General features: G+C 43.3%; 1 protein-coding gene across 1 annotated transcript in view; it reads left to right on the forward strand.

Moving 5' to 3' along the window:
• The window catches only part of LOC119161163 (acyl-CoA desaturase-like), a 73,996-nt gene that overhangs the window by 24,148 nt on the left and 22,507 nt on the right, over nt 1-27,341 (forward strand). The window contains exons 3-4 of the mRNA XM_037413514.2: nt 25,939-26,161; nt 26,763-26,893. Of these exons, the coding sequence (XP_037269411.2) occupies nt 25,948-26,161; nt 26,763-26,893 (345 nt within the window). The 5' untranslated portion in view covers nt 25,939-25,947. The remainder of the gene's footprint in view (nt 1-25,938; nt 26,162-26,762; nt 26,894-27,341) is intronic.

Below are 27,341 nucleotides of genomic sequence, written 5' to 3' on the forward strand. Positions count from 1 at the left end.
CAGAGCTTACTTCAACCAAACCGGAACAGTTGCACTGCCCCGCCGCGGTGGTCTAGTGGTTAAGGCACTCGGCTGCTGATCCGAAGGTCGCTGGATCGAATCAAGGCTGCGTCGGCTGCATTTACGATGGAGGCGGAAACGTTGTAGGCCCGTGTGCTCAGATTTGGGTGCATGTTAAAGAACCCCAGGTGGTTGAAATTTCCAGAACCCTCCACTACGCCATCTATCATATTCATATGGTGGTTTTGAGACATTAAACCCCACATATCAATCAATAAACAATTGCATTCAAATATATAATGAACGCGTTGTTGGTGTTACAGAACGGCGAAGACACCCACAGCAACTCATAGGCTTTTTTATTGTGTTTTAACGGAGCCAGGTAAATTCGGAGAAAAGTTTGGCCCGGCGGGCCCCCACGCACGCGCTAGTCTTAATGCCAATTCCGCACTTCATTGAAGGTGCGAGTGAAAGCAGCCCTTCCTCGTCAAAAGGTTGAGCAGGAAGACGGAAGCGGTAACTATTACCAACAGAAGCGTTATAACAAGTTTGACCGCCTGCGCCACGCGTCTGTCCTGACTGCCATATATATATATATATATATATATATATACGTGTGTGTGTGTGTGTGTGTGTGTGTGTGTGTGTGTGCTGAATGCACGCTACTATATGCCATCATACAAGTATTCGTCACAGCCATGGCCATGACATCTCCACGTATGACAAGCACCAAGGCAAACTTGATTTCATAAGTTTCCCGAAATAAAGATGAAATAAACATTAAAATAAAGTTTGTATGGTTTTAATCACGTTTCTATATATGATTTCTCTAAAGTTAGGGTGAATCAGAATGACAGCCTCTTCAACTTCCAATAAATTGTTGATCAGACATATCTAATCAGTAAATTTGAGCAGGCTTTCCGTTATGCGAAGGTCGATGAACTACGGAAACGTAGCACACAATACTGGGTACATGGATGTTTATTGCACATTTATTTTCCATTGCCCGTCCTATAGTATATATATATATATACATACATACATATATATATATATATATATATATATATATATATATATATATATATATATATATATAGATATATATATATATATATATATATATATATATATATATATGTGTGTGTGTGTGTGTGTGTGTGTGTGTGTGTGTGTGTGTGTGTGTGTGTGTGTGTGTTTATGGTATCGTGAGGCACCATTGCTGTTTTTTTCTGAAAAAAGAAATTAAGAGAAAATATCAATAATGTTTATTGCTGGTTAACGACTTGACTTTTAGGAAATAACGCTGCTGAATGAAAGCCAGACCAGTCCACGTATGATAGACGCCAGACTGGGAACAAAAGAAATTGTGCAAGTAGCACGCGATCATACAAAGGATTTGTACAACAAAGCAAGAAAAGGAAAAAAAGATGGTCAGAAGGAAGTGGATGCCACACAGTAATACTGTGACATCATTGTTTTCGATCAAGGAAGCATCTCGATTCTCGGTGCTGGCACGGAGCTGCATTGCGCTTCCTTCTCAACCAATCATTTAGAGCTGACTTTCATTGGACAGGTGCACGCTTCTGAACAAGGGCCTTCCTCGGTGCTACAGTGACATCAATTCCTAGTGAATGTCGGCCGATCACTATAGTCCTACACGAGCAAACCCATTTCCTTTATCATCGCGCATTTTTATGCGCGATACGTTTCGTGCTATTCCTTTTTCCTGGCTTGCCTCAGTTCATGCCGTTACATACGCAGATTGCCAAGACCGCATGCCTCATTATTCCGATACATCAGCGGATGCGACAAAGAAAAAAATGAACATTGGTTCAGCCAGCCAGCAATAAAACGTTACGCTCCCAGTCCAGTGCAACATGCATTTGCGTTCAGAATTTTCTTCGCTCCAACGAGCCGGAAAAGAAAAACATTCGTAAAAAATAATGTGCTGTTGCTAAACTGTGCCACGTGTCCCCGTTAGAGAAGACGTATGGAGTGCAATGAGTGGCCTCTCTACTACACTTTATATTGTGATAGCAATTATATGGACACTCTAGGCTGGATTTCGCTTAGGCGTCGGCGTCGGCGTAATTGTCACTCACTGTATATGTATACGTAACTATGTATATGAAAACGCAAGCAAGAGAATTTGGGCCGATCCCACGTACCCTGGAATTAACGTTATGCGAAGCATGCGGAGGGAAGGTGACCGTGTTGCAATATTTTTATTGAGCGACACGTCATGACATGAGGCTAAATATATGTACAAGTGTTGCACGCACAGACATATATTGAAAAGTTGCAGATGTTTATATGACCAGCTGTTTGCACTTGCGCAACGATGTCAACTTGAACATGCGTATAAGCATAACCAGAAGCTGATATGAAGCGCTGATGCTCGTGAAGATGCTGGCCCTGGAAACTGCTACATAAATCAACTTTAGCGCATGACACTGATTCACAATTGACGTTAACCCGGACGTGATGGTTGTGTCAAAGAAGTACGTATGTAATGTTTATAAAATTGGGTAGGCAGCACTGGAACCACTATTGACGTTTCACGAAGATTAGCGTCTATTGAAAAAGTAGTTTCGAGACCTGGCGTAGCTCTGTGGTATGCTTCATTGCCATGCAGAGTGATTTGGTGAAATTCCAACTGGAACCCTGACATTTATTATATGTTTTCATGGGGTCGACGCTACCGATGTCAGATATTGCTTAACGCTCACGCGTTAAACTTGCCCATGTTTGTTCTCGTCGTTCTTGTGTAGATACCAACTGTCAATCACTTGTGGCACATACCTCCATACGAGCGGCACACATCCGCCCGTGTGTACGTGCACTTTCTGCCTGGAAGTGTTTCACGACGTACGCCACGGGGTTGTGATATTATTCATGTCTTCAACAGTGGGTCATATTTGTTAAATCATCTTACCCTCTCATGCTAATTTTGGTTCACACCAAATTAAGGGGTTGACCACGAGAGCACTCAAACGTAAGCGGTTAGATAGATACGCTCAATGTTGCCAAGGTTTGCTAAGAAAGGCTTCGCATTTAATAATCCAGAAAAAATCTTCGGTGTGCGGAATTGGACTTGGGACCTCTGAAACGTGAGTGCGAGGCGTTAAACACTGAGCCACGGAGAGGCACGTCCTTCAACTTTGAAACGGCAAGCTATTTATATCTACCGCTTACCTCTGTTGACGGGCATCTCGGGGAGAACTATTGTGTTTTCAGCATTACTAGCAAGATGGCGCAATGAGCACACGTCGCCACGTCGTCAGGACATGGCGGCACGTACTCTCATCTCCCACGCATACTTTGCCACGCGGCGAAGAGGAAGGTAGACACTCGCTCGCAAGCCCTAATCCCACGGTGGGGAGGATCGTACGTCTTGGCTGGCCTTTGGGTTTCACCGGAACAATTCTGTTGTAGTTACCGGGCGCAAAAAAAGTCACTGCAATCCTTCCACAGTCTTCGTTTGTGAAAAGGACGCATTTTTTCAGACACAGCGAAGTAACAACTGAAATGCTTATTTGCGTTGATCTGTACCTGTGAGTACATTTATTGCGTCATTTGTGCCTGAGAAATGCGGGGCACGCTTCGATCCGCTTGTCATACGGCATGGGATCTTCCAATTTGTTATTATCGTGTTCAGTGCTTCGCCTTTGCGCAAATCTGCGACTTTTTTCAACGAGCAGAAATCTTTAAATTTCTCACTGGGCTGAGTAGAGCAAACAGAAGTTATCATAATCTTCATCAACGCCGGTTTGTCCGGCTTGTAATGGAATAAATATGATGAATGAGTGCGCTACGAGACTAAAAACCACGTAACATCACGTAATGTTTACACAGATGGCTAAAGATCACGTAAGACTTGGTATACGCGACTTGCAATAGGCAACAGCATGTTATTGCTATAGTCACGTTATAAGTCCTCGCCACTCGGCAACAGGTAGTCACGTGACTAAAATAAGAATATGACGTTAAAGGTAGTCACCTGACATGTCTCGCCAAGTCTAGCGGTACTTACGAACTACTAGCATAAGCATGGGGTTACTGGCAAAACATAGTTATGTCAAACACTAGCTCCACTGGTGTGCCTGCCTAGCCCCACATGCGCAAGCTGCGCGGTTTCTTCCCAAGCGCTTGCCAGTCGAAGGATCTCGAGATACACTTCAGAATATCTGTCGCGGGCGAGTTCAACTCCACCGTCTTCTTCTCACCCAAGTGCCCGGGAAAATAAGACCCCAAGAAACGCCATTTGTGCTGGAATTCATCCAGTACCCTCAATGTGTGAACCGTCGAATTCATGCCCATTACCACGCGACCACCTTCAGTAGCGAGTGGTTAGTACTCAGCATTGACGCTACTTACTCTTGGTTTTACAAGGCGTCGCGTGCCTCGACGTAACTTTTAGTGAACACCAGCGCCCACGTAGTAGGTAACTTCTGTAATCGTGCTGCGTCTCCCTCTAATATGCCCCGAGCACGCTAAGATCGCATGTGTTTTGCTTTATCGTATTTTTATGTGAATGTTTGGTGCTTGGGTGTGAGGATGTGCGTGTGTGAATGTGTGTTTTTCGAAAATGAGCCACCAACACAACAACTTTTGTTTGAATGAAATACATAAACTCTGATAGCTGCTCTTTGTTATTTTTTTCCGGTGGTTTTCGTGTATCCGTGAAAAAGAGTAGTCAGCACTTCACAAAAAAGCGCCAGTGTCTCCTAAACAACATGCAATGCACAAAAAAAAAAACGACTAGATCTACACTCTTCTTATGTATTTCTCGCCATTCTAGAAGACGCTTTCCGGGTGGGTTCGACTCAGAGCCATGAATATGAAATCTAGAAAGGAGTTCTCCACGGCAGGAAAGGGTAAATAACACGACGAAGAAAACGAAGTAACCAGAGAGATCCCTATCCAGGCCTTCTGCACATTGTTCGAGGCAAAAGCGAAAGCTGTTGAGGTCACGGTAGTATGTTATATAACAAGCCCGGACGGATGAAACGCAATCGCCGCCACGCGCGGCCAGACGCTTTCGGCGGCCACCGAAGCTGAATGGAGGAGGAGAGGCGAAAGAGATGGTGTGCTTCTCGGGCAAGTGAAAGTGGGTTAGGGAGTCAGTTTCAAAATGGACAATCCCCGAGCCCGGCGTCCTTGAGCCTCCAGTGCGGGCACCTCCTCCTCTGCCAGCGGTGATGGCTGTTGATGATCGGCCCCTTCCTTGACCTCGTTCTGTGACCGCGCGGGGCGTGCGACTACGATCCAGTGTGCGTGTGCCCGATCGCGCAGGCAGCCGTGATGCCCGAGAAACGGGCAAACAAGGGGACACTGGGTCACGCAACCTCACCGGAGTACATACGTGTCTGCCATGGAAGCCGGGATTTTGGCACTGTTGTAAACGAGAAGCGCAGTCACCTGTTTTTCTAGCAGATGCCTGGAACTAACGGGTCTCAATAAGGCATCCAAAGCTATGGGTTGAAAATCCCCGGGTGCCTACTAAGCAACGCGATAACGTATATACATATGTAAAACACAAGAGTAGTACAAAAAATACAATATAAGTATAGGAATATACGGGCGCAAAAGCATTTGCATGGGCTATTTATGAACTTCATCATATACCGTAGTGTTCTACTGTCACACCCCAATTTAGTGTAAGTTTACAGAATGTGGGCCCCAGTTAGTGTTTGACTACAACTGACAACGAGCAAACACTGTCTGCAAGGGGGTGACAATGACATTTTGTACGGGGAGATGGCTTTTGTCTGTTGAGGAGGATGTACCGTCTCCAGCCGAAAATGGTGGACCATACACGCCTTTACAAAATAACGACAAGCCTACATGAAACGTGCAGCACAGTCACAGCGAAAGCTAGAAGAGTGGTCTTTCAGGGCCTTTTCTAAACACTTTAAGGATGCTTCAAGCACAGTGCTGGGTACCCACTGTGCCATGAATAATCATAAATTTTGTGTAGTAGGCCAGCATTCACCATGCTATGCTCGGTCATTCTTTTGAGAAGCGTGGTATCCGCTACACACTTGTTGGAAATTATTTGCATTTTTTTTATGCGGTGGCTAACTATGATAAAGTAGGTTATCAAGAATAAGTTTTCTGATAGGTTGGGGCATTGAACAACCCAGTCCTTAAGCAATTTACGTTGTGTGACGCCTAGAAGTTCCTTTGATGTTACAAAACACTATATTACTCATATTAACGCGATTGCTTTCCCGACATCATGCTTGCCTAAGGCCAGTTTAGAGACAAGTTCTAAGCAGTGGCGTGGCTCAGTGGTAAAATACTGGGCACGCATGCAGCGGTCCCGGGTGTCATTGGTGTTTATTATTTACCGAGTTTTTTTTTTTCGTTCGATACTTGTTACACCGGCGGTGGCGGCGGTGGTGGACAACTATACGGTGCCGTGCGTTACCTTTGTTCTGATCTCATGACAGCTTTTGCCGTAAAACATGTTTTATCGACAGCAAGATAAACATGGACCAGTCAGATTACGAGAAAAAATGAATGGTTAAACTGCAAAAAAGAAAGCCAATTAGAGAACCCTGCCAGAGAAAAGTAGGGAAAAGGAAACGTCCACAGCGAGATAGGGAAATGCTCGATGCGATTCAAAACTTCTAAAGCAAGGAAAAGTCGTCAAGAAAAGTCGTTTCATCAGGGCGTTATTGTTAAGAGCGTTAAAATGAAATTTACTTAGAAGAAAAATGCTAGCTGGCAGAAGAAAACTGGTTTCCGGGCGCTGCTGTAAAATTTTGTAGTGGCAACCTAGGCCAATATAGTGCGATTTGCAGTCGAAGTGACAAAGTGCTGCTTTGACCACTTTACCAACTAGATCGTGAAAGTAGTGCTGTATAGTTAAGGAGAAGTTCACTGTAATTATGAATAAATTCATAAAAGAAAAGGTAGAATGTTATTGAACCATGTCAGAATATTTTTTCGCAGTTTTGGTGAGAATGAAATGCCATGTGTTCAAAAAACAAAAGAACTCATATTCAAAAGGAGCTCTGCTAAACTTGAGAAGGTGAATGTACACTTAGGTGGCACTTGTACCGTGATAAATTAGGCACCAAACATGAACACGATATGCCATCACAAAGTGTGAGAGCGTACTTGGAGCCTGAATTTTTCGTAAGTATAACCAGAGCCCAGAAAGGCTCAGTCATTAGCGTGCTTACCAACTAATGCTTATGCAATAAATATGAACATCACTGTTTTTTGCATTATAAAAATTAGTACACGAATGTTGAAAAAGTTTGAAAGAATTAATGTGGAGTTTGGAGGCATGTGCAGGGTTCTCTATAAGGCGGTAGGGGAAGGGAGGTTTTATCACCGCAACCTCCTCTTCTCACCCATTAGTAAAGTCAGGAGGGCAACGTGCTTCACGATAAAAAGGATGAAAAAAAAATGAAAATGAAGCGGTGATAACATGATTCTCACAGTGACCTGTCTATGAACGCTGCCTTTCCGGGAATACATACAGGAAGTAACTAGCTCTTAGAATTCAATGCTAACTCAGAGGCCATAGTCCACGATTGTTGTGAGAAACCTTCGCGGGGCCATAAATGCGTAAACTTACGGCGCAGACTTTCACCCTGCCCCTGGTTGAATAGGGAAAGGGTGGGGGTGGAGGGCATCCGCTATCTTGTAGGCACGTCTATGGCTGCCGTCCAGATATTTAAGACACAAAGAAGTGCAAAGATCGGTGAAGGACGTCCATATTTGGCTAAAGAAAGACACATCAGTATCTCTTCTGTTCGCGACCATCCAATGTTTATGCGGGACGATCCACGTTTTTCCTACACTAAGCTTATATTGCGTTTTCAGCGAAAAAAAAAACAACTCTTGACTACCTTTACATAATAAATAAGTGAAGGTTCCTAAACAGTTTCGGAGGGCCAGCGCTACAGGCGTCGTCTTTTTTGGGTGCTTATTTTTGATTGTTTATCAGATGATCTGTAAATTTCGGTGTCATGAGCACGTAAAAATGCAAGTACATATTCGAAGTAATAGATTGCCGTAACACAGCCCTCATGCTATGACAGCAGCATACAACCCATGAACAACGAAGTGCTATAAACATTAAGTACAATGTGACTTTTAGAGTGTAGTCTTTCTTGTTTGTTTTTGAGTCTTATTGGGTTTCCTTTCGCCGCGTCTATTCGCCGCACAACTGAGAAGCAAGAGAACACTAATTTAACAAATTGCCTAATATGTGGCATGAGGTATACGAACAACTTTTACAAATAGACTGGTTTCTGGATCTGTTCTCTACGAAACGTATGCCTTCAAGATCATAATTCTGTTATAAAAACGGATCAGTCTCTGACATTTATGTCTCGTTCACAGACTCAAAATGTGTCTTCTCGGCCAGCAGCTTTTAAAAAAATACTGTCTTTAGGAGAGTTTGGCGCCTCTGTGGGGCTCCGGCTCCTCTTCTCTTACATGATATGCGGTCATCGTAAATGTTCCAACAATCGCACGATACGTACAAGCGCACGTGAAGCTAGATAAATATAATATAATATATTACTCCTGGAAAGATGTATTCTTTCATCATGTTACAAACGTTATTGATTTGTGACGTAAACGCGTGTATTGTTGGTAAAAATGGGAAGATTTTGGTGTGCATTATTTGTTACTTGTGTCACATGCTGCACTGCTGATCGCAATTAAGCCGGAGAGGGATCAAGCTTTTCAACGGTGATTGGCCCCTCTCTTCAGTTTGCGTTATGCAGCCAATCACAATAATAAAATTCGTTTAGGATAAGGCCCGATTGCGATAAGATGTGACTGTGAAACGCCAGTATCAAATAACAAAAAAACGTTGGTTCGTTATACCACATAATAAAAAAACAGAGGTTATTTGCCCTTACCAATGTTTCTCAAAACGCAATTTCACCTCGTTGCTGTCCCGTTGTTTCATGTATAGATTAATGAAATAATTCACTGTCGGCTGCCAAATACTCTAGAGTCAAAAACCTGCGTCAAGCAACTTTAATTAATGATTCTGACAAGGAAGTTGCTGTATCTGTCCATAGTTTGGGCTGTGTTGCAACAAAAAAAAGCTCCACAGGGGGAGGGGAGGGTTGCATCCCAGTAATTAGACAAGCCCCTCCGCCGAGTACAGCAGGTGCGACTGTTAACCTGCTTGGCGAAGTGTAGCATAGGAAACAGGAAGAGAAAACGAAAGAGATAGGAATAAATATATACTAGAGGAACAAAGTAAGAGAGAGAGACAGAAAAAAAAGAGAAAAATAGATATAAATACAAGAAATAAAGAAATGAAGAGACAGGAAAACAAAGAAAAAGAACAGACATAAAAGAAATAGACGCGAAAAAGAGAGAAAAACCAGAGAGCAAGATGGAAAGAAAAATAAAATGAAAAATAGAGAGAAACAAAGAAAGACAAAGACGAAGAAGAGAGAAACATAGAAAGAAGTAGGCACGAAAAAAATTAAAACAAAGAGTAAGACCGACAGACAGAGATAGAGAGAGAGAGAGATAGAAAGACGGAGAAAGAGATGAATATAAACAGACACCAAAACAAGGAAAGCCACCCACGCTCTTCCTTTGGGCTTGGCATCACAATAGTATAGATATGCCATACCTTTTCTGCTCCGTTCTAAGCATTTGTGTTTTTAAAGATCAATGCGGGGAGGAAAAAAAGTTGGAATGGAGAGGAATAGAGATCCACAAAATAAGTAAGTACATTGTAGTGGAGCATACGCACTAACGTGTATGCGCCTTCCAAAGAGAAGGAAAAACCCCGTGCTCTGATTGCACGAGAACCTAGGCCGCCTTTGCGAGGCTTGTCGTACGGCCATTTTTTGTTGCGACATCGTTGCGACTTCTCCGGTTCAATAAACGTCATCACAACATGAACATAAATAAATATTAGGAGAATGCTGAAGTTCACACGACCTAAATGACCTCACGTAAGAGAAAAGTTCCCGAACACGTTCAGTTATGGATACAACAATTATACATAATGTGTAGAAACCTCGCCGTGGTGGTCTAGTGGCTAAGGTACTCGGCTGCTGAACCGCAGGCCGCGGTATCGAATCCCGGCTGTGGCGGCTGCATTTTCGATGGAGGCGAAAAAGCTGTAGGCCCGTGTGCTCAGATTTGGGTGCACGCTAAAGAACCTCCAGTAGTCGAAATTTCCGGATGCCTCCACTACGGCGTCTCTCATAATCATATGGTGGTTTTGGGACGTTAAACCCCACGCATCAATCAAATCATAATCTGTAGGACTTCAAAAAATAATCGCATATATCGACACATTCACGATGACCGTCACATCAACGGCCAAGCTCAACATTCTCGTTTAGAAGCAACCACAGACCATTACTGTAAAATTTGGCTGGTCGTTTAACCACCTACGAAAAAAGGAACAAATCGTGTCTAACAACGTGCGTTCTTTCTACCCCTCTCTCGGTATAGAAGACACAGGCGTCTACGTGGATGAGGCTTGTCGGTGGCAGCGCTTTGCGTGCGATCAAACATGATTATCCCAGGCTTGATGTGGTCAGTAAACATTTGTTGGCATGGTCTTTGCGTCCGCCAGTGAGAACCGGCTGGCCGCATAATTTCAAGGCATTACTCGCAGTGCGTGGATGGCGCAGCACACGCGCACAGTGCCGCTGGTTTACGAGTCACGCGCCGGCGAACGAAACCAGCGCCGCGGAACGTGTCCCCTCGATTGTTTGATCGTTAGGCGAAGGACGAGCGCACTACGACTCGGTACCGATTAAAGACAAAATGACCCTTCCACGTAGGCCGAGTGTATTTTCAGCCGTCATCTCCTTCTGTTTTAATAGAAGCTTGCGGAATAGAAGCTAAGCCCGAGACGGCCAGAGAGAGCGGCGAGCGATTGACGCACTCTGATGCATGGCTGCATGAGAGGCGAGCTTGCGTTCGAATCATGGCTAGTTGCGTACGTTGGTCGGTGCAGCGGAACGTCGTGTAGTTGCGCTAATTAAACGCACTTGTCTCGCCAGCGTGCCCCACATTCTTGCTTTCGTTATCGTCGTCAAAGATGCAGCTTCAGACACGCTTCTCGAAATTAGGATGCCACGCGACGTATGCGTTGAAGGCGCCACGATGACGTACGCGAAAGAGCTGATGGACAGCACGCGACCGCTGAAAACGATGAGCACCGGCAGTCATGCGAGCAGCATAAATTTATTCGGCCAGTTCTTGGCTGCAGGGCTTTTCCAGATGATTCTTCACCATAGCACAGCCCTGTTTTCTAAAGTAAGTTTTTTTTAGCGCAGAAGGATTGCTATGTGGGGACTGTGTGGCTGTTCGGTTTTGATTGATATGTGAGGTTTAATGTCCCTAAACCACCATATGATTATGAGAAGCGCCGTAGTGGAGGGCTCCGGAAATTTCGATCACCTAGGGTTCTTTAACGTGCATCCAAATCTGAGCACACGGGCATATAGCATTTCCGCCTCCATCGAAAATGCAGCCGCCGCAGCCGGGAGTCGATCCCGCAACCTGCGGGTCAGCAGCCGAGTATACCTTAGCCACTAGATCACCATGGTGGGGATGGCTATTCGGTCAGCTTTTTTCTTTTTAACGTGAGCAATTTACACCAGGCAGAGAGTGAAATTCTAGGTTGGACATTAAATTGAAGCATCGATGTGGCTGTGGTGCTGAATTTATTTGCTTTCATTAACCTGTTTACCTTCGGGCCCACTTATATCTTCGTCAACTTAGTATTTGGGATCGAAAACCTTCGTTTTTTTCTTCTTATCGAGAGTATCAGTTTCTGTCTTGTCCTTTCTAAAAAGTAGGCCGACGTTGGTACCAATGTCATTGAAAGTTACTGGCCTGTTTGCTCCTTATTTCCCTTTTTTGCCTTGTACATAGTACGCACGTTCATGCTGAATAATAATAATAATGGTAATATACAGCGCACACACACACACACACACACACACACACACACACACACACACACACACACACAAACCCACAGAGAGAGACAGCGAGAGAGAGAGAGAGAACAGCATTCTATAACGACTTCGGAATCACGCTGATAAGAGAAATTAGGGAAACAAGATATGATCTAGCCCCAGTGACAAAAAAATACACTGGACACGAATGCAATAGGACAAGCGAATAATAATAATAATAATAATAATAATAATAATAATAATAATAATAATAATAATAATAATAATAATAATAATAATTATTATTATTATTATTATTATTATTATTATTATTATTATTATTATTATTATTATTATTATTATTATTATTATTATTATTATTATTATTATTATTATTATTATTATTATTATTATTGTTGTTGTTGTTGTTGTTAATATTAATATTATCATTATATAAAGTGGACCTAGTTAGCTTTCTTACATTCATGTGCATTAAATGTTTCATAAATGAAGTATTTTATGACTTGTATTCACAAACCAACCTTGGCCTTACCTCAAGTTTTTTTTTCAACTTTTTGTGCCCTTTACATGCGTTATGAGTGCACAAAAATGGCAACTAGGTAAAAGGTCACAACAAGACTGGTTTATTAATACTGGCCTACTTTGTACATAAAGCGCAATAAAAACCTACAACCGATGAGGAAAACTCGAGGTAACGCTGAGGATGGTTTGTGAATATGGGCCACATCGAGCGCATATCATCCAGTTGTAGCAACCAAAATCCACTTGAGTGATGCAAGCAGTGTTCAGAGGTGCGAATAATTCGCACTGATTATACTGTGCCACTGCTTTGAGAACATCAAAGGAAGTCATCTGTGGCAGGTAAACATAATCCTGGGCAACGACCGCGATGAATTTTCACTGAACTCAGCCCTAAACTTTGTTTAGGTTTTGTTTGTTTCATTTTTTGTAAGGAAAAACATGGTACACAGAGTTGAGATATATATCGACCTAGATTAAGCCAATAAACTCATGACTTATAACTGCCCTTCCTCGCAGCTAGAAAATACGTATATTTGCAACGTGCAAGAAATGAGCCTACACAGTCTCTCTTCGTAAAGTGTTTCCACATGGAAACGGTAGCTACATTGAGGAATAATGTTAGTGTTCTTGTGCTCCATCACTTATTATTTCCTCCGCACACTGCCATTAGTTTGTTTCCTGATGAGCTCAAACATGGTGGCAGGACCGCACTCTACATTACCAAGATTGACACGTCAATGTCATTTTTTTACCGTTTCATTTTCAAATAATAGGGTTTGAGCTATTTTCTACGAAAAAAAAAACTGAGGTTCTCTTATTACAAAAAAAACAACTGAAATGGTTAGGTCAAATTATAGATGATAAAATCTGACATGTACGGCAGGATGAGCTCTCAGACGTTGTCCTTCATGGATGACTAATGGGGTACCCTCAAGTAAAACCTTCCGAATATTGACGAGATGGTGAATCTTGTGCGACTTAGTGACGAAATAAAGCATGGCTCTTCCACGTCATCGTTATTTCACGTGAAGTGTGCAATTGCAAGGCAATGAATACCATATTCGGCTCCAGTCCTAAAGAGTCTGTATTGATCCCTAGAGATACACTAGACCAGGTCCTGACAAGAAGCAGCGGTATAGGTCTCCGAGCAGCCCGTGCAACCACAGCTACTGCTGTATAGTCACGGTAGCGACCCTAATATTTGTGGAACTGTGCCGCTGTTACTTTAGTCTTAGAACAAAGAAACTCCATCAACCTGTCTTAAAATTTGTTTCAAATAACCGAAATGGTGCGCATGTGCACGCTGAAAACGACACTAAAAAGAAATTGTCCCAATTGAGAAGCTTTGTTCGAAAGAGGTTCAATATACTCTAAGATTGTTGTCGAGCCCGGAGGTTTCAGTAAAACTGCCGTCCATCTTTCCTCAATGTAGCCCGTCAGAAGTAGACGCAAGTGGCGCTACCTCATCAATCTATATTCACTCGCATTGAAGTTTAGAATTATAAGGCAGGGGTGAAAATTAAAGTACAGTTTCTGCCATTTGCAACTCTTGTACCACGAAACATTGTTACAATTATCAAAATTTGATACTACTACTACAACAAAATTTCACACTGTAAAGACTTGCTTTGCCTTTATATGCACACAACACATCTCCCGGTATGCCTCCTCCTGAACGATTCTAGATCGACTATCTAGATTACCAGCTCCACAAGCACGAACAAAATGACCATACTGTAGTATATGACGTTCAAGATACATACACGGAAGTCATATAGATACATCATAACATTTTGCTTAGGTGGATTTTTAGTAAATCTGGCATACCAGGCAACGCGGTTCGTGCGAGTTTGTCACGAGCGGCGCATACCAAAAAAGAGACGTATTTAGAATCACTCTCATTTATGCCACGCTCTATTCTACGCGAAATGCGAAATGTCATGCGAAATGTCCAGAGATAGTTGATTGGAAAATTGTGGTTGCAAGGCAGGTGGTGGTGACGTTGATATTGCAGTGTAGCTCGGAATAGAATGCAGGCAATTGATCTGAAATGTTCAATTGTATATGTATGCAATTCAACATTCCATAAATTGTCAGGCGTTGTGTGGTAGCAGTAATGTGCACACAGAATAGGCTGATAAAATGTGTTTGTGACACAGCTCGAAATCGGAAGACATTGAGGGCCTCTTCTCGCACTATAGCGTATTCATGCCCTTCACAAATATGAAAAGGATGCTCTTACTGGAAACATCTTTGGGCCATTTACGAAAATTTAATTCAAGAGCCTCCCATTTGCAAATAAGAGTTATTTTGGACGACATCAAGAATTGTGAATTACCCGAACAATATAGCATGTTCTAAATAAATCCTGTTTCGACGGCACGATATTTCATGGCTTCAAGTGAGACTTCCTCGATAATGATTTTGTGACAACCTATCGACTTACCTTAAAGTACTGTCAAATGTGCTCCTCTGAAATACGAAAAACTGCAAGTGGATATTTTACGACACATTAACTGACATTACTTTCCGGGGTGACAATGCACGTTGTGACGTGCAGTAAGCTCATTCAAATTCTATGTGAACTATGCTTTAGAGCGTTCCCATTTTCCTGATCTTGTTTGTTTTTTGAGCGTGTGAATATTTCCTGTGTATGATTGCTGTCTTATTTGCTCGTTTCGGTGTTGGAGTCGGCCTATCATTCCTGTTTCATGTTTGCCTGAGAGAGAAACAGTAGCGGAAATCAGCGACGTCGGCGGCCTCTTCTAAACACATACTTCTTTTAAAAAAAGGAGGCCGGCCATCGTACATTCTTAAAATATCTTCGCGCATTAGTTGTACCAATAACATGTGATTTACCACACAGAAACAACAATTTTTGCGATGTTGCTTCTGCATGCAAGTAAAACTTCGTCCCTTCAGAAATATTTTCTTAATAAGTCTTGGCATCGCAAACCCAAGTATGGCCGTCATGGTCAATGCAGTTTGACCTTGAATCACTCAAGTTAGTGGCCTCATAGCAACAACGATCGTCTTCATTTCTTCTTCCAAATGACCGAAAGAAACTTGAGCTACAAAAAGAGGGAGAAAAAAAAGAAAGAATCGTGAATAATATGAATGGGACTACTTGTCTGTGCTTGTATTGGTGCGCGCGCTTCCTCGGCATTGCTGATAATTTTGGGGGTGTATGTGAGACCATAAATCTAGCCACAGCCTTGCGCAACAGTTGCTTACTCTAACGCGTTCAGCGTAGTGTAGCCATAGTAACTGACAAAGCGCTCACACACCACATTTTTGTTGTCTGGCGAAGATTTCCGCCAGAATCAGGCAGGTTGTGCATGAGAAAAGAAAATTTTGCAAATTAGTTCCGTAATGGACGCTTTCTGGACATTCTTTAAGTTGATTTTTAGATGAACACTCGCTTTTTGTTTGTCGTTGAAAAGAACAAAGAAATAGATGTCATCAAAGCTCAGTGACCATCAGTATATACGGCTCGATTCGGCGTTGTGGGATAGGAGGCATTATCACCAGCGGAGAGCATAGCCACATTACATCCCTTGCGGATGAAACGAAAGCTTAATGTAATCATTGTAGCTATATTTAGAACACGTATTAGGATCTGAGTGGAAGCCCGTGATTGAAAAAAAAAAGCAGACCACCGAAAGACTAGCTCTAGTTAAACATAATATTTCACGCCAGTGCATACCGGTCACATACGTGTCGTTATCAGTAAAAAGCGGGAATGGTGCTGCGTAGTTAAAATGAAAATGAAAGTTGTATCATGGAGGAGTTCGCTGTCTTACAAAAAGTTGAAAGTTTGTGTGAAGCCTCGTATTCACTTTATTATTATTATTATTATTATTATTATTATTATTATTATTATTATTATTTCGTTTGTATACAGAGAAAACATGAAGACACAGGCGAAATAGGAAGGGGACAAGCTGCAACTGCCACCTATAGGGGCACAACACCTGCCTGCTCCTCGGAAAGGGGACGCATAGATGAGAGGTAGTGCAAAAAAAAAGAGAGAAGAAGATGATGAAAAGAATCGAAACAGAAAAGCACTCGTAAACACAAATAAATACTGACATGAAAAAAAATGTCTATCAACGCAAGCCCAAGTCGATTTTCTTAAAAAAGTTAGCAGGGCTCGATAGGCCTGGTCACGCCTAGAAGCACATCCTCCTGGGCACAGGCAATTATCAAGGGTCGTGCCCCTAACTCCAATAGGGCCATATTCTGTTGTGAGCAGTGCTCGCTAGGCCACGAATGTAGGGCACTCTAAAATTATGTGTTCTAGTGTTTCACAGGTGCCACACGAGAATATTATAGCACAGTACGCACACCCTTGACAGTACAGTAATTCGCGCACTGATACAGAACCAACTTTTAGCTTATACAACAGTACTCTGTCAAGACGAGTCAATACACGACCATGAATACGAGGAAGAAACAATCCGCTCGTGACACACTGATCGTGGTGCTGCTTTAGAAGATGTCGACGGATCGGCAGACGAGCGTTGTCAAACAGGCATGAAATGTCTTGGAAGTCGCACTCGTTGTGGGCACAAGTTGAAGTGAGCTGATCGGCCTCTTCATTCCCTGGTTGTAACTACTCAAAAATATTATGCGATTTCGAGAAAATAAAAACAAACGTTTTCTGGTGTTCTGCAAGTGACGACGCTGCGTACTGATTCGAACAACAGTTCCCGAAAGTCATTCCAAGTTAGTTATACAACCTCAATGGTATTCTTCACCTCGTCTTATTGTTACACCTCTTGAATGACAGAGTCTGAAAGAAATAATCCTATTTAAGGTGGGAATTCAAAATATGTATTTTTCCTGCACAAGATGTTGCAGTGGAATTTCGATGCTTTTGATTCAATCGATATCACATATCGTGCATTTAAATCCAATTAGAAGGGTGAGTGCTGAGTGCTAGAATAATGCTGAAAACATTGTAAATATGAAGGTAGTAAAAACTTTACGGGATAGTAAAGTATCAATGTGATTCACACCAACTTCTCTAATCTCCTTTCATGATCCATTTGTCTTTCTATAAGAGCTTCATCCTGTTGCCCGCCACGAGAAGTGGTCAGTCTTGGTCACGAACTGAACCAGCAACTTGTTCAAATTCAGAGCGCCAGAACTATTTAGCCACAATAACCGCTCAGTATACCGACTTTACAGGCAGACATGATATACACAATACGTCATTTGTAAGTCAGTGGTCTACATCATTTGAGGGCCGCCAAAATTGAAACATGACGTACGTTTGGAACCTTTTTTCTGCTCGTGCCTTTTCTAAACGTTATTTTGAATACACGTTTCCTTTCAAGAGCTGGGAGATTACCATAACAAGAGGAATGTAAATGACCTGTGTTTAAGGGCGAAGTTCACTTTTGTGCGGTGCATGGGAGACTACAGGTATACCTGTACATGCCTCTGCCAAAAATGTTCGTGTTTTCTACGCGCATTTCTCAAAGTGGCATGCACTTTTACTTAGCATGACGTTATCTTCATGCACCACCGTATGAGGTCAACTTACTTGTATTTAGCTTTCGCTTGGCTCAATGTTCCTTCTTTCTCTACTCCGACAGTTTCGTGTCTGCTATTCATTATGCATCGATTTTAATCTAGAATGTACTGGACATAAAGTTTTCTAAAATTAACTCGAGGAAACTCTCGCGCAGCGATTGTTCAGCGACCAAGAAAATGATGGGTAATACAAGTATTTGCATAGCTTTCTAACTTGCGAGCCTCGAACGCACTTGTAACTTCGTTTGTTTTTGTTTTGTTTTAATTTTGTTTCGAATGAAAGAACGAACCGTTTCGAACTTCGTAACCCGACTTGAAATGGTAAGCCTAAAAGGTTAAAATGGTGATGTGAAACTGCTGAACATTTGCCGACCGTTATTTCATGATGAAGCAACTTCAAGCCACGCGAATCCAACCGGAGCCGAAAGTACAAAAGTTAGACAAACACTTGTACTACCCTCCTTCCCATCCATGCCCGCTGAAGCGCCTTGCGTTCCAGCTGCCATTGTTACTAGCGCCAGAGTTCCCTCTAATGTATTTATAGGAACCTCTTAGGTACTGGACACCTGCGTACAGCGGTCAACTATACCATTTTCCCACTGGGAGAGGCCTGCGAACGTTGCCTACAATATTCGAGCTTGCATACGCGTATTGATACTTGATTAAACCTGAGTATCTCCACGGCACTGAAATTTCATCAACCAGCAAGTCAAATTTCAAGTTTGTTGAGTGTCTCTGATAGTAAATGGACGCTTAAGAGAGAAGCACTAAGTCAATGTAAACTGGTCACGTATCCTTCTAAACATTGATATTAGGCGATTTTCTGGTGATTACTTGTTAATAGGCTTGCTATTCTAAAATAAAATGAAAGGGTAACCAGCTTTCTTTACATTTCGTGCCTAAACGGCAGTGCCTGGGCATGGGCATTAAGTACGTCTGCTCAGGCTGTCAAGACAAACAAAACTTTTCGAAAGATGCGGGATTCGGAATTATGTCATAGTGTATATTTAGCGATAAAAATTTCGCCTGGTGTAAATTCGGACGCACCGTCAAAATGCACGCTGTGAGGATCAGCGAAAGCGGGAGCGTCAAGGCATTCAGCGACGCCACACTCGTCCTTCATCTCTCCTGGCTCATTAAGTTGTCGCTGTCTTGAGGGCATTGCTCAAGAATAATATACACTAACTAATCGCAATTATTTTTTACCAAGTCCTGAATATGACCAAAAAAAATTTAAAAAAACGTTTGTCTCCCGAAGCCACCTAAATGGAATTTCATGCACTGTTCGTTTCTGTGTACTTTTTATTGAATTTATGCAACGAGATGTCGGCACCTCTTTTTTTTTGTCCATGCGAAAAAAAAAACAAAAACAAGGCGCGTATTTGATAAATAATTACTATTTTCACGACCAATGATCCCCTCCCCCTTCCCTGGTCTGGCGCGTAATTAAAGTAGCACGCGTATATTTGACAAAAGCGCAATACAATCATGGTGAAGTATGGGCAAACTAATTGCGCTATACTGTGTTCGTAATTGCTTTCTTACTATTTTTTTTGCCATAGCGCTGTGCCCTCACTTGTCTGTGTTTATATTGCCCTATTTCCAAGTATACGAACGAACCCAATGACTTGCATTCAGATGATTCAATGACCGCTTCGCATTCACGGCCAGGCATACCGAGTTTCGATACGGAGTGCCTTGCGTGTGCTAAAAGAGTTAAACCCTACGAAAAATTGAGTAGTATCGTGGCTCCAGTTTGTTTCTCCTGGTAATTATGATGCGATTTCGTAGACGACTTTCAGAAGATTAGAGTTCGGCTTCATGCACTGTAGTTTGTTATTTCTGCAAAGATTTATGAAAGCGCAGTTTGCTTGCACTGTATGAGGCGTAAAATATAAAGCCACCCTTTGTTGAATGAAGGGGCACCATATAGCTACCGCAGCTCGTGCACACGAGGACGTAGCTTGAGAAAGTCGTCACTTAACGTTTGCCTTGACGAAACGTTTGCATACGCTGTTGTAAGCAATGATTGATTGATTGATATGTGGGGTTTAACGTCCCAAAACCACTATATGATTATGAGAGACGCCGTAGTGGAGGGCTCCGGAAATTTAGACCACCTGGGGTTCTTCAACGTGCACCCAAATCTGAGCACACGGGCCTACAACATTTCCGCCTCCATCGGAAATGCAGCCGCCGCAGCCGGGATTCGAACCCGCGCCCTGCGGGTCAGCAGCCAAGTACCTTAGCCACTTGACCACCGCGGCGGGGCGTAAGCAATGACTCTCAGCATTGTAAAATTGCATATAGGTATATGCAACTAAGCGTAAGAGTGCCATGTTCCGATTGAAATGCAGGTTGGATGTACGAAAGATTGTCAGCGGGAGAAAAGGGAGGCAACGTTTTGCGACAGCGGAGGCTACATGAAAACAAAGAGGAAAAAAACATTAGCCTTTAAGACAAGGTACCTTTTTTGAAGTCGTACTCATGCACTTAATGCGTCATACTGTGAAGACCCCGCCAACAATTATCTTGTCCGCGTCACTCCAGTGCAGTAGCGCGGATGTGCCATGAAACCAGACATGGGCCGCACGGGGTCCAAGGTTGAGAGGCGGTGAAGCGACATCGACCGTATGTTTCTTCAGGGAAGCCCATACTCGGTCAAGGTCCTTCGAACGGCATTCGGCATGGTACATCAAGTTACTGTGTGTGTGTGTGTGTGTGTGTGAGGAGCTCACAGACCACCGCTTAGGCTCAGTTTTCGGAGAATGTTGCAGTCAAGGGCCCACATGTTCGAAAGGTCACTGCATGGTGTCGCATGTGTTGGTTTGCCTTCATAAGTCGGGGTGCAGTAAGGTTTCGTTTATGCTGAATAAGGCACCCTCCACGTTGGTCTTGAGGTTGCTGGACTGCTGACCCACATTGAGCGGGATAGAATCTCGGCCGCTGCTGCTGCATTTTCGATGGAGACGAAGTTGCTTGAGGCCCGTGTCCCTTAATTTAGTATGCACATTAGTGGACCCCAGGTGGCCGAAATTTCCGGAGTCCTCCAATATACAGTGTCTCTCGCAATTATATCATGGTTTTGAGACGCGAAACCAAAAAAAAAATGTTATTATAACGATGGAGCCAGCAAACTCCCAAGTGAAAGCTCAGGAGATGCTGTTCGGGCACTGTGAATATCTCAAGAAATATTTTATCACATCACAAACGAGATACAAGAACGTATCTCTCACCCTAATTCAAATTCAATAGAGAGGACCTCTTATTTAGATGAAATACACCGAAAAAACAATAGTGTTTTCAGAATCAAAGCACACAATATCGCTAAAAAGTTTTTGCGCAAGATTTGTGTGGTACCGAGCACTGAAACGAACCCCTCGCATCAACGGAATACAAGGAAACAACCAAAGAAGGGGTGGCGCAAGATAATATAATATTAATTGTTGGGGGTTTATCGTCCCAAAGTCATCATATGATTATGAAGGGCTCCGGAAATTTCCCCCACCTGGGGTTCTTTCACCTACACTTAAATTTAGGTTCAGGTCAAAGAATCCTAGGTGGTCGAAACGTGGCCTCAAGCATTTCCACCCCCATCGCAATTGTGGCCGCCGGGGCCAGGCTTTGATCCCGTGACCTGAGGGTCAGCAGCCGAGTGCCTTGGCCACTGGACTTTCGTGACAGGTAGGTGGCACGAGAGATCAGGGCAGAACGGTGGGAGGCCATACTGCCTTACCCAGGCTTGAATCGCTGTCGTAAACTAGGATGGCGAACAAGGCTGGCCATGAAATCCCCTCGAGTCCATGCTATGAAGAAGCCGCTTACCAGGGTTGAGCGGGTTTTCTCTCGTTTTCGCACTTTCGCTACTTTTCAAAAAACAAAAAAACGTTGAATTCCCTGTTGACATAATTATTTTCTTTTTTGGCGGAGTTTTCATATTCGAAACCATCAGCAACATGTTTCTCAAGGCATATATTAACCACACTGTGTTCCTTGCGATAAGCCATAGCAGTGGTCGATGAAGCACGCGTCTCGTATTCGGTTGGTGTATTCGCGTGGAATCCTGGTGCCGAAAGGAGCCTGAAGGTTTCCTTCCTGAGTAAAAATGAACACTGGCATCGCTTTTGGCTACTTGTGAGGGTTTTCTCGAATGCAAAGTCTTAAGACGGATGCTGTGTCCCTGCGTCTTCTTTCCTTAACCCTGAGACATCTGAGGCTCCCATTAAAACGTGAGACAATTACAATTTGCGCAATCATTTCTCTTACATTCAATGCACAAGTATCATGAACCCGTACTGGAAGAATTAAGTTCTTCATTGTGGGTAACTTATTATTCGGCAGATGGATAACATTGTGAATGACGCAAAAATACTTCATCGAAACACCAGTTTTTGGAAGACACAAGTTCATGATTTTTTAAGTGGGTTTCGCGAGTCAATGATAACTTTTTCTTGTTCCTCACTCGCCGGGTCAATTAGTGGCCAAAAAGCAAGCTCAGATTGGTCTCAATCACTCATGCCCTAGTGCCAGTGCACGTATAAGGAGGGTAGCGATGCTGGCTTGTTTGTCTGTCATGCTTCTTGAACGTGAACGCAAAAAAGAAAAAAAGCTGAAGAGAAAAAAGTCGTCGCAGTCGTGTGAAAAACTATGCATAAGTCGGCTTGGTGATTGAAATAAATGTTTTTTTTTTGTTAGCAGCGCCAGTATGTTAGTACTTTCTTCCCTTCGCCTATGTCTTTTTGCGTTCACATCAAAGAATCAACGTGCAACAGAAACAGAGCTGTGTTATAAATCCCGTCAGTAGCCAGACTCCGAAAATGATCCACGCGCTTGAAGGGAAGCTGAAGAGATTTTAGAATTCAATCAAACTTATTGTTTACGAAGGACCAGTTTCATTGTTGACGATGTCATAATTGTTTTTGTTGTTGTAGCCGCAGGACCTCTAGAACAGGTGAAATAAAATCTCGTCTTGCTCCACCCCCGCGAGCACGCTGAAAGTGTGGGCGCGGAAACATAAGTCATCTTCGTTTCCTCTGGCCCGAAGCAAGTGTTCTTTTCTTATCTTATACCATGGCCTCCATGACTAACCCGTGATGTGCCTTTGCCGCAACTGATCGAAGAGGCCACACTTCAGCAGTGCTGCTGTTGCAGACGCCCCGCCACGGTGGTCTAGTGGCTAAGGTACTCGGCTGCTGACCCGCAGGTCGCGGGATCAAATCGCGGCTGTGGCAGCTGCAATTATAATGGAGGCGAAAATGTTGTAGGCCCGTGTACTCATATTTGGGTACACGCTAAAGAACCCCAGGTGGTCGAAATTTCCGGAGCCCTCCACTACGGCGTCTTTCATAATTATATGGTGGTTTTGGGACGTTAAACCCCACTAATCAATCAATCAAAGCTATTTCAGTTGAAGTGGCATGTCGAAAAGGACGTTACCGTGTTTGCTCGGCGTCTCAAGAAGCCCAGTGGCCACAGCCACTGTTTTTTCGCCACAAAGTGCTATTCGCGTTCACTTTTGAGAACTCTCACATCGCTTTTCTAAGTCAGCAGGGACTAAACTGTTCTTACACGCTCCTAAGTGATTTTTTAAGAAAAGTGCTTCAGCTTCCCTTTCACCTGTCGCACTTGAATCTCACATGTCAAACATTACCCCATGCACATTTCTGCTGTTTGAAGACATGTGCCGATGGTAAGGTAGTGGACGTGAGGCAGTCACTTGCAACAACACTCGCTTGCGAGCAGGCATTCTCAAACACTACAATCCTGTCTGAAAAATAGATGCAGGAATTGGCTGATCCTGGAAGCCAGTATGTAGCTGTTCCTGAGTATTACTTTGTCTCGCATATATTTCTTAGTGCAAGGAAAGTGTGTTCAGTTGTATATCAATGCATAGTTCTTTATTATATGTAGCCCCGTCGCGGTGGTGTAGTGGCTAAGGTACTAAGCTGCTGAGCCGCCGGTCGTGGGATCGCATCCCGGCTGCGGCGGCTGCATTTACGATGGAGACGAAAAGGCTGTAGGCCCGTGTTCTCTGATTTGGGTGCACGTTAATGAACCCTAGGTGGTCGAAAGTTTCGGAGTCCTCCACTACAGCGTCTCTCATAATCACATGGTGGTTTCGGGACGTTAAACTCCACATATGAATCTTTATTATATGTATTTTTATTGCACACGATTGTAGCGTTACCCAAAATAAAATGGTAGCATGAAAACAGCGCGGGGTCCTCAGCATTTACTTGAGCTTTGCAGAGTTCTGCGGGACCAACATGCTTGAGAACCCTGCGCCATACAAAACCAGCATTTTATTCAAAAGAGTAAGAAGCCTTACAACAAGCTCTTTTGGTGAGGGGGCTAATTTATGCCCGCAATCAAGAGCTTAGGTGTTCGTCTACAACTCAGTTCAGTGCCGATGATGCTCCTCGGCTTATAATGATGGACGAGTGCCATCCCATCACTGTTCAGCCTCATACACATTACATTTGTGGCCAGTTTGGCGTCATCTACCCAACTGTCCTGAGCGACGTTCGGTGCAGGCAGCCACAACGTGCACAGTAGTTTAAAATGAAGAACAGGAAACCCTCCAAGTGCATCGCATGGCATCAGTGCATTGAAGCCAAACGCCAGAAGGCAAGCTAAGAATTTACAGTGATAGAATGCCGGACAGTCGGCCCAGCACCACAGCAGTGGTGCTGTGCCAACTTCGCACTTCCGACTGCGTATTGAAGTACTAATGTAAAAAAACATACGCTTATTGTATCCTGATTGCAATAACAATGAAGCCTGTTATTCTCAATTTGTCTTACTATGTTCACGTGCTCTGCTGAAAAAGAAACTGTGATTCACAAGGACGTGTTCAGTCTTTTGATATAAAGTTTTGTACATTTGATTTGTTGTGTCCACTGCGGAGGTGCAGCGATTTCGGGGCTCAGCTGTGAACTCGAAGGTCAATGGTTCGGCCCCGGCCGCACAGGTTGCATGTCGATCGAGGTGAAAAGCTGGAGGCCTGTATTTTGCTGAATGTCTGTGCACGTTGACAAACACGAGATGATCGAAGTCTCCTGAGCCCTCATATTGTACGGTGTCCTTCGTAATCATATCATGGTTTCGTGACGTTAAACCCCAAATATCATTATTACATTTTGATTTGTTGTGTCACTTCTCGTATCAATGTATCTCAGGATAGTCATTTGATGATTTTTTCAGTGCTTTAGAGGAAAAGAAAAATGAACGAACAGAAATTTCACAACAGGAAAGAGAAAAATGCTTGTCTTCAACTGATTTTAGTTGAAGTGAGACGTGTCGATGTTTATCACGCAAGCTTTTTATCAAAATACTCGTACTCTTTCCGAAGTCAAAAATCACCGAGGTAGTTCACACCCTCGACTCCAAACGCGCCGATATCCACGGTATTCGCAATGAATCCGTGGGATAGTTGACCTTCACTCATTCCTGAAGCCAACAGCAACGAAAAAGGGGGGGGGGGGGTCGATAAATGATAAATTCACACTGCTTCTATCTTGTTGACAATGGCGGCGTATTTGCTTAGAAACCCTGCGAGATACAAGTGGGTACGCGTAGTTTCGCGCATGCGTCCCAATACCGTTTTCACTTGCTTTAGTGCGGCGTGTTGATGTACTTTGCAGTCAGTAAGATCGGCTGAACGTCAGCATCCTCCCAGCTCTGTCTCCTGACGTTTCTTCTTTCTCGAGAACGCTGTAGACGCACCGAGTGTCACGAATCGACCAGCCAGTCCAGCTTCCTGCCGCAGGCCTGATCGTATGAATTTGTTCTAAAAGCGCAAGCACGTTAAAAATCTCGGTTACGAGTGGTAATTTTGCGTTCCAGAGGTAGTATACAAATACTAAACAGTTTCTCATAACTGAAGCATTAACTAAATGTTATGTTTCTTTTTCGTTTGTCCTTCTTCCAGTCCACCAGCATGGCTCCTTTGACGGAAACGATCCTGGAGAGGCATCCGAGCACTACCACAGAAACAGGATCTATGATGGCCAAAACAAACCAAGTGGCACCCCCGAAGAAGTACGAAATTGAGATGGTCTGGTGGAACGTGTTCAAGATCACGCTCATTCATGTCATCGGTATTTACGGCATATACGAAATGTATTACAGCAAGTGGCAGACGCACGTCTTTGGTAAGCATTTGTTCTTACTGGGAAGCTCTTTTGAAAGAAAAGTAGATTTCACCCAAAGCTCGACACTATAACTTGGTGCAGTAAAAAAAAAATCAGGGGCAGTCGCATTTACTCTCAGTGCTTCCTTTCTTGATTTTTTATAGATGCACTGATTCTACAGATAAAATAATTTCGATAAGATCAATATCGCATTGATTTGGTTAAGGATTAAAAAACATATTTGGGGGCTACGAAAAAATTAATTACTCTGTCGCTTACAACTTTCAGCGTGGTTATTTGATCAATCAAGAGCATGAGATCAAGATATTGTATGGGTACAGTCTATTTATATCAACCTTAATATGAAGCACAGACAATTTGTCATAACAACACGTTTGCGCATTGCAAAATTATCGTGGGCCTACAGATTGCGTGAAAGGCGAAGATACGCTTCCATGTGTGGTGTACAAAGTACGCATCAGTGTGTGCAGAAAGAAAGTTTTTTTTTATATTAAAGCCCTAAGGTGACGGTGTCGCATACGCGTGGTGACAAACAAATGAACAACCACTGTAGTTAATTTCAGAATTTGTCTTTTGCCACTCTTTCTTCTTTATCTCGTAGGTAACATCATCCTCATCTTCTCCGGCATCAGTGTCACGGCCGGAGCGCACAGGCTTTGGTGTCATCGAGCGTACAAGGCGAAGACGCCGCTCAGAATTTTCCTCATGCTGTTCAACTGCGTTGCGGCTCAGGTATGGTGCCAGCTTACTGGTTCGCTAGAAGCTTCGTCTTATGTCGCCCCAGTCAAGGTGAGCTGCGCCCACCACCGAGACAATCTGGTGCACTCGCTCTTAGTTCGTTTGGGCACTTTCAGTTCAAAGTGCGGCCACTTTTCTCCTTCTCTCATGAAACTGCAATAATGCCTATTGTCACACCTGTACCGCCGCTCCTACTTTATATGTCGTGCATTGTACAGACAACCACGCGAATAATGCGCTTTTAAGTGGTGGATGATAACGAGTAGTCACGGAGAATGAAGGATTGGCGCATTCTTCGTTGCAAAGAGTGCGGCTGCTGCCTCGCGAAGCGGAGTATTGCTGTTTCAGGGTTTTCGAATTCCTTTCGTCAATTTAAAAGAAGTAACGAGAAAAAAAAATGACACCATGACGAAAGTATTTTGCAGGTAACTTACGAACCTCC

This window comes from Rhipicephalus microplus, chromosome X (assembly GCF_043290135.1).
Source record: "Rhipicephalus microplus isolate Deutch F79 chromosome X, USDA_Rmic, whole genome shotgun sequence".
Classification (NCBI taxonomy): domain Eukaryota; kingdom Metazoa; phylum Arthropoda; class Arachnida; order Ixodida; family Ixodidae; genus Rhipicephalus; species Rhipicephalus microplus.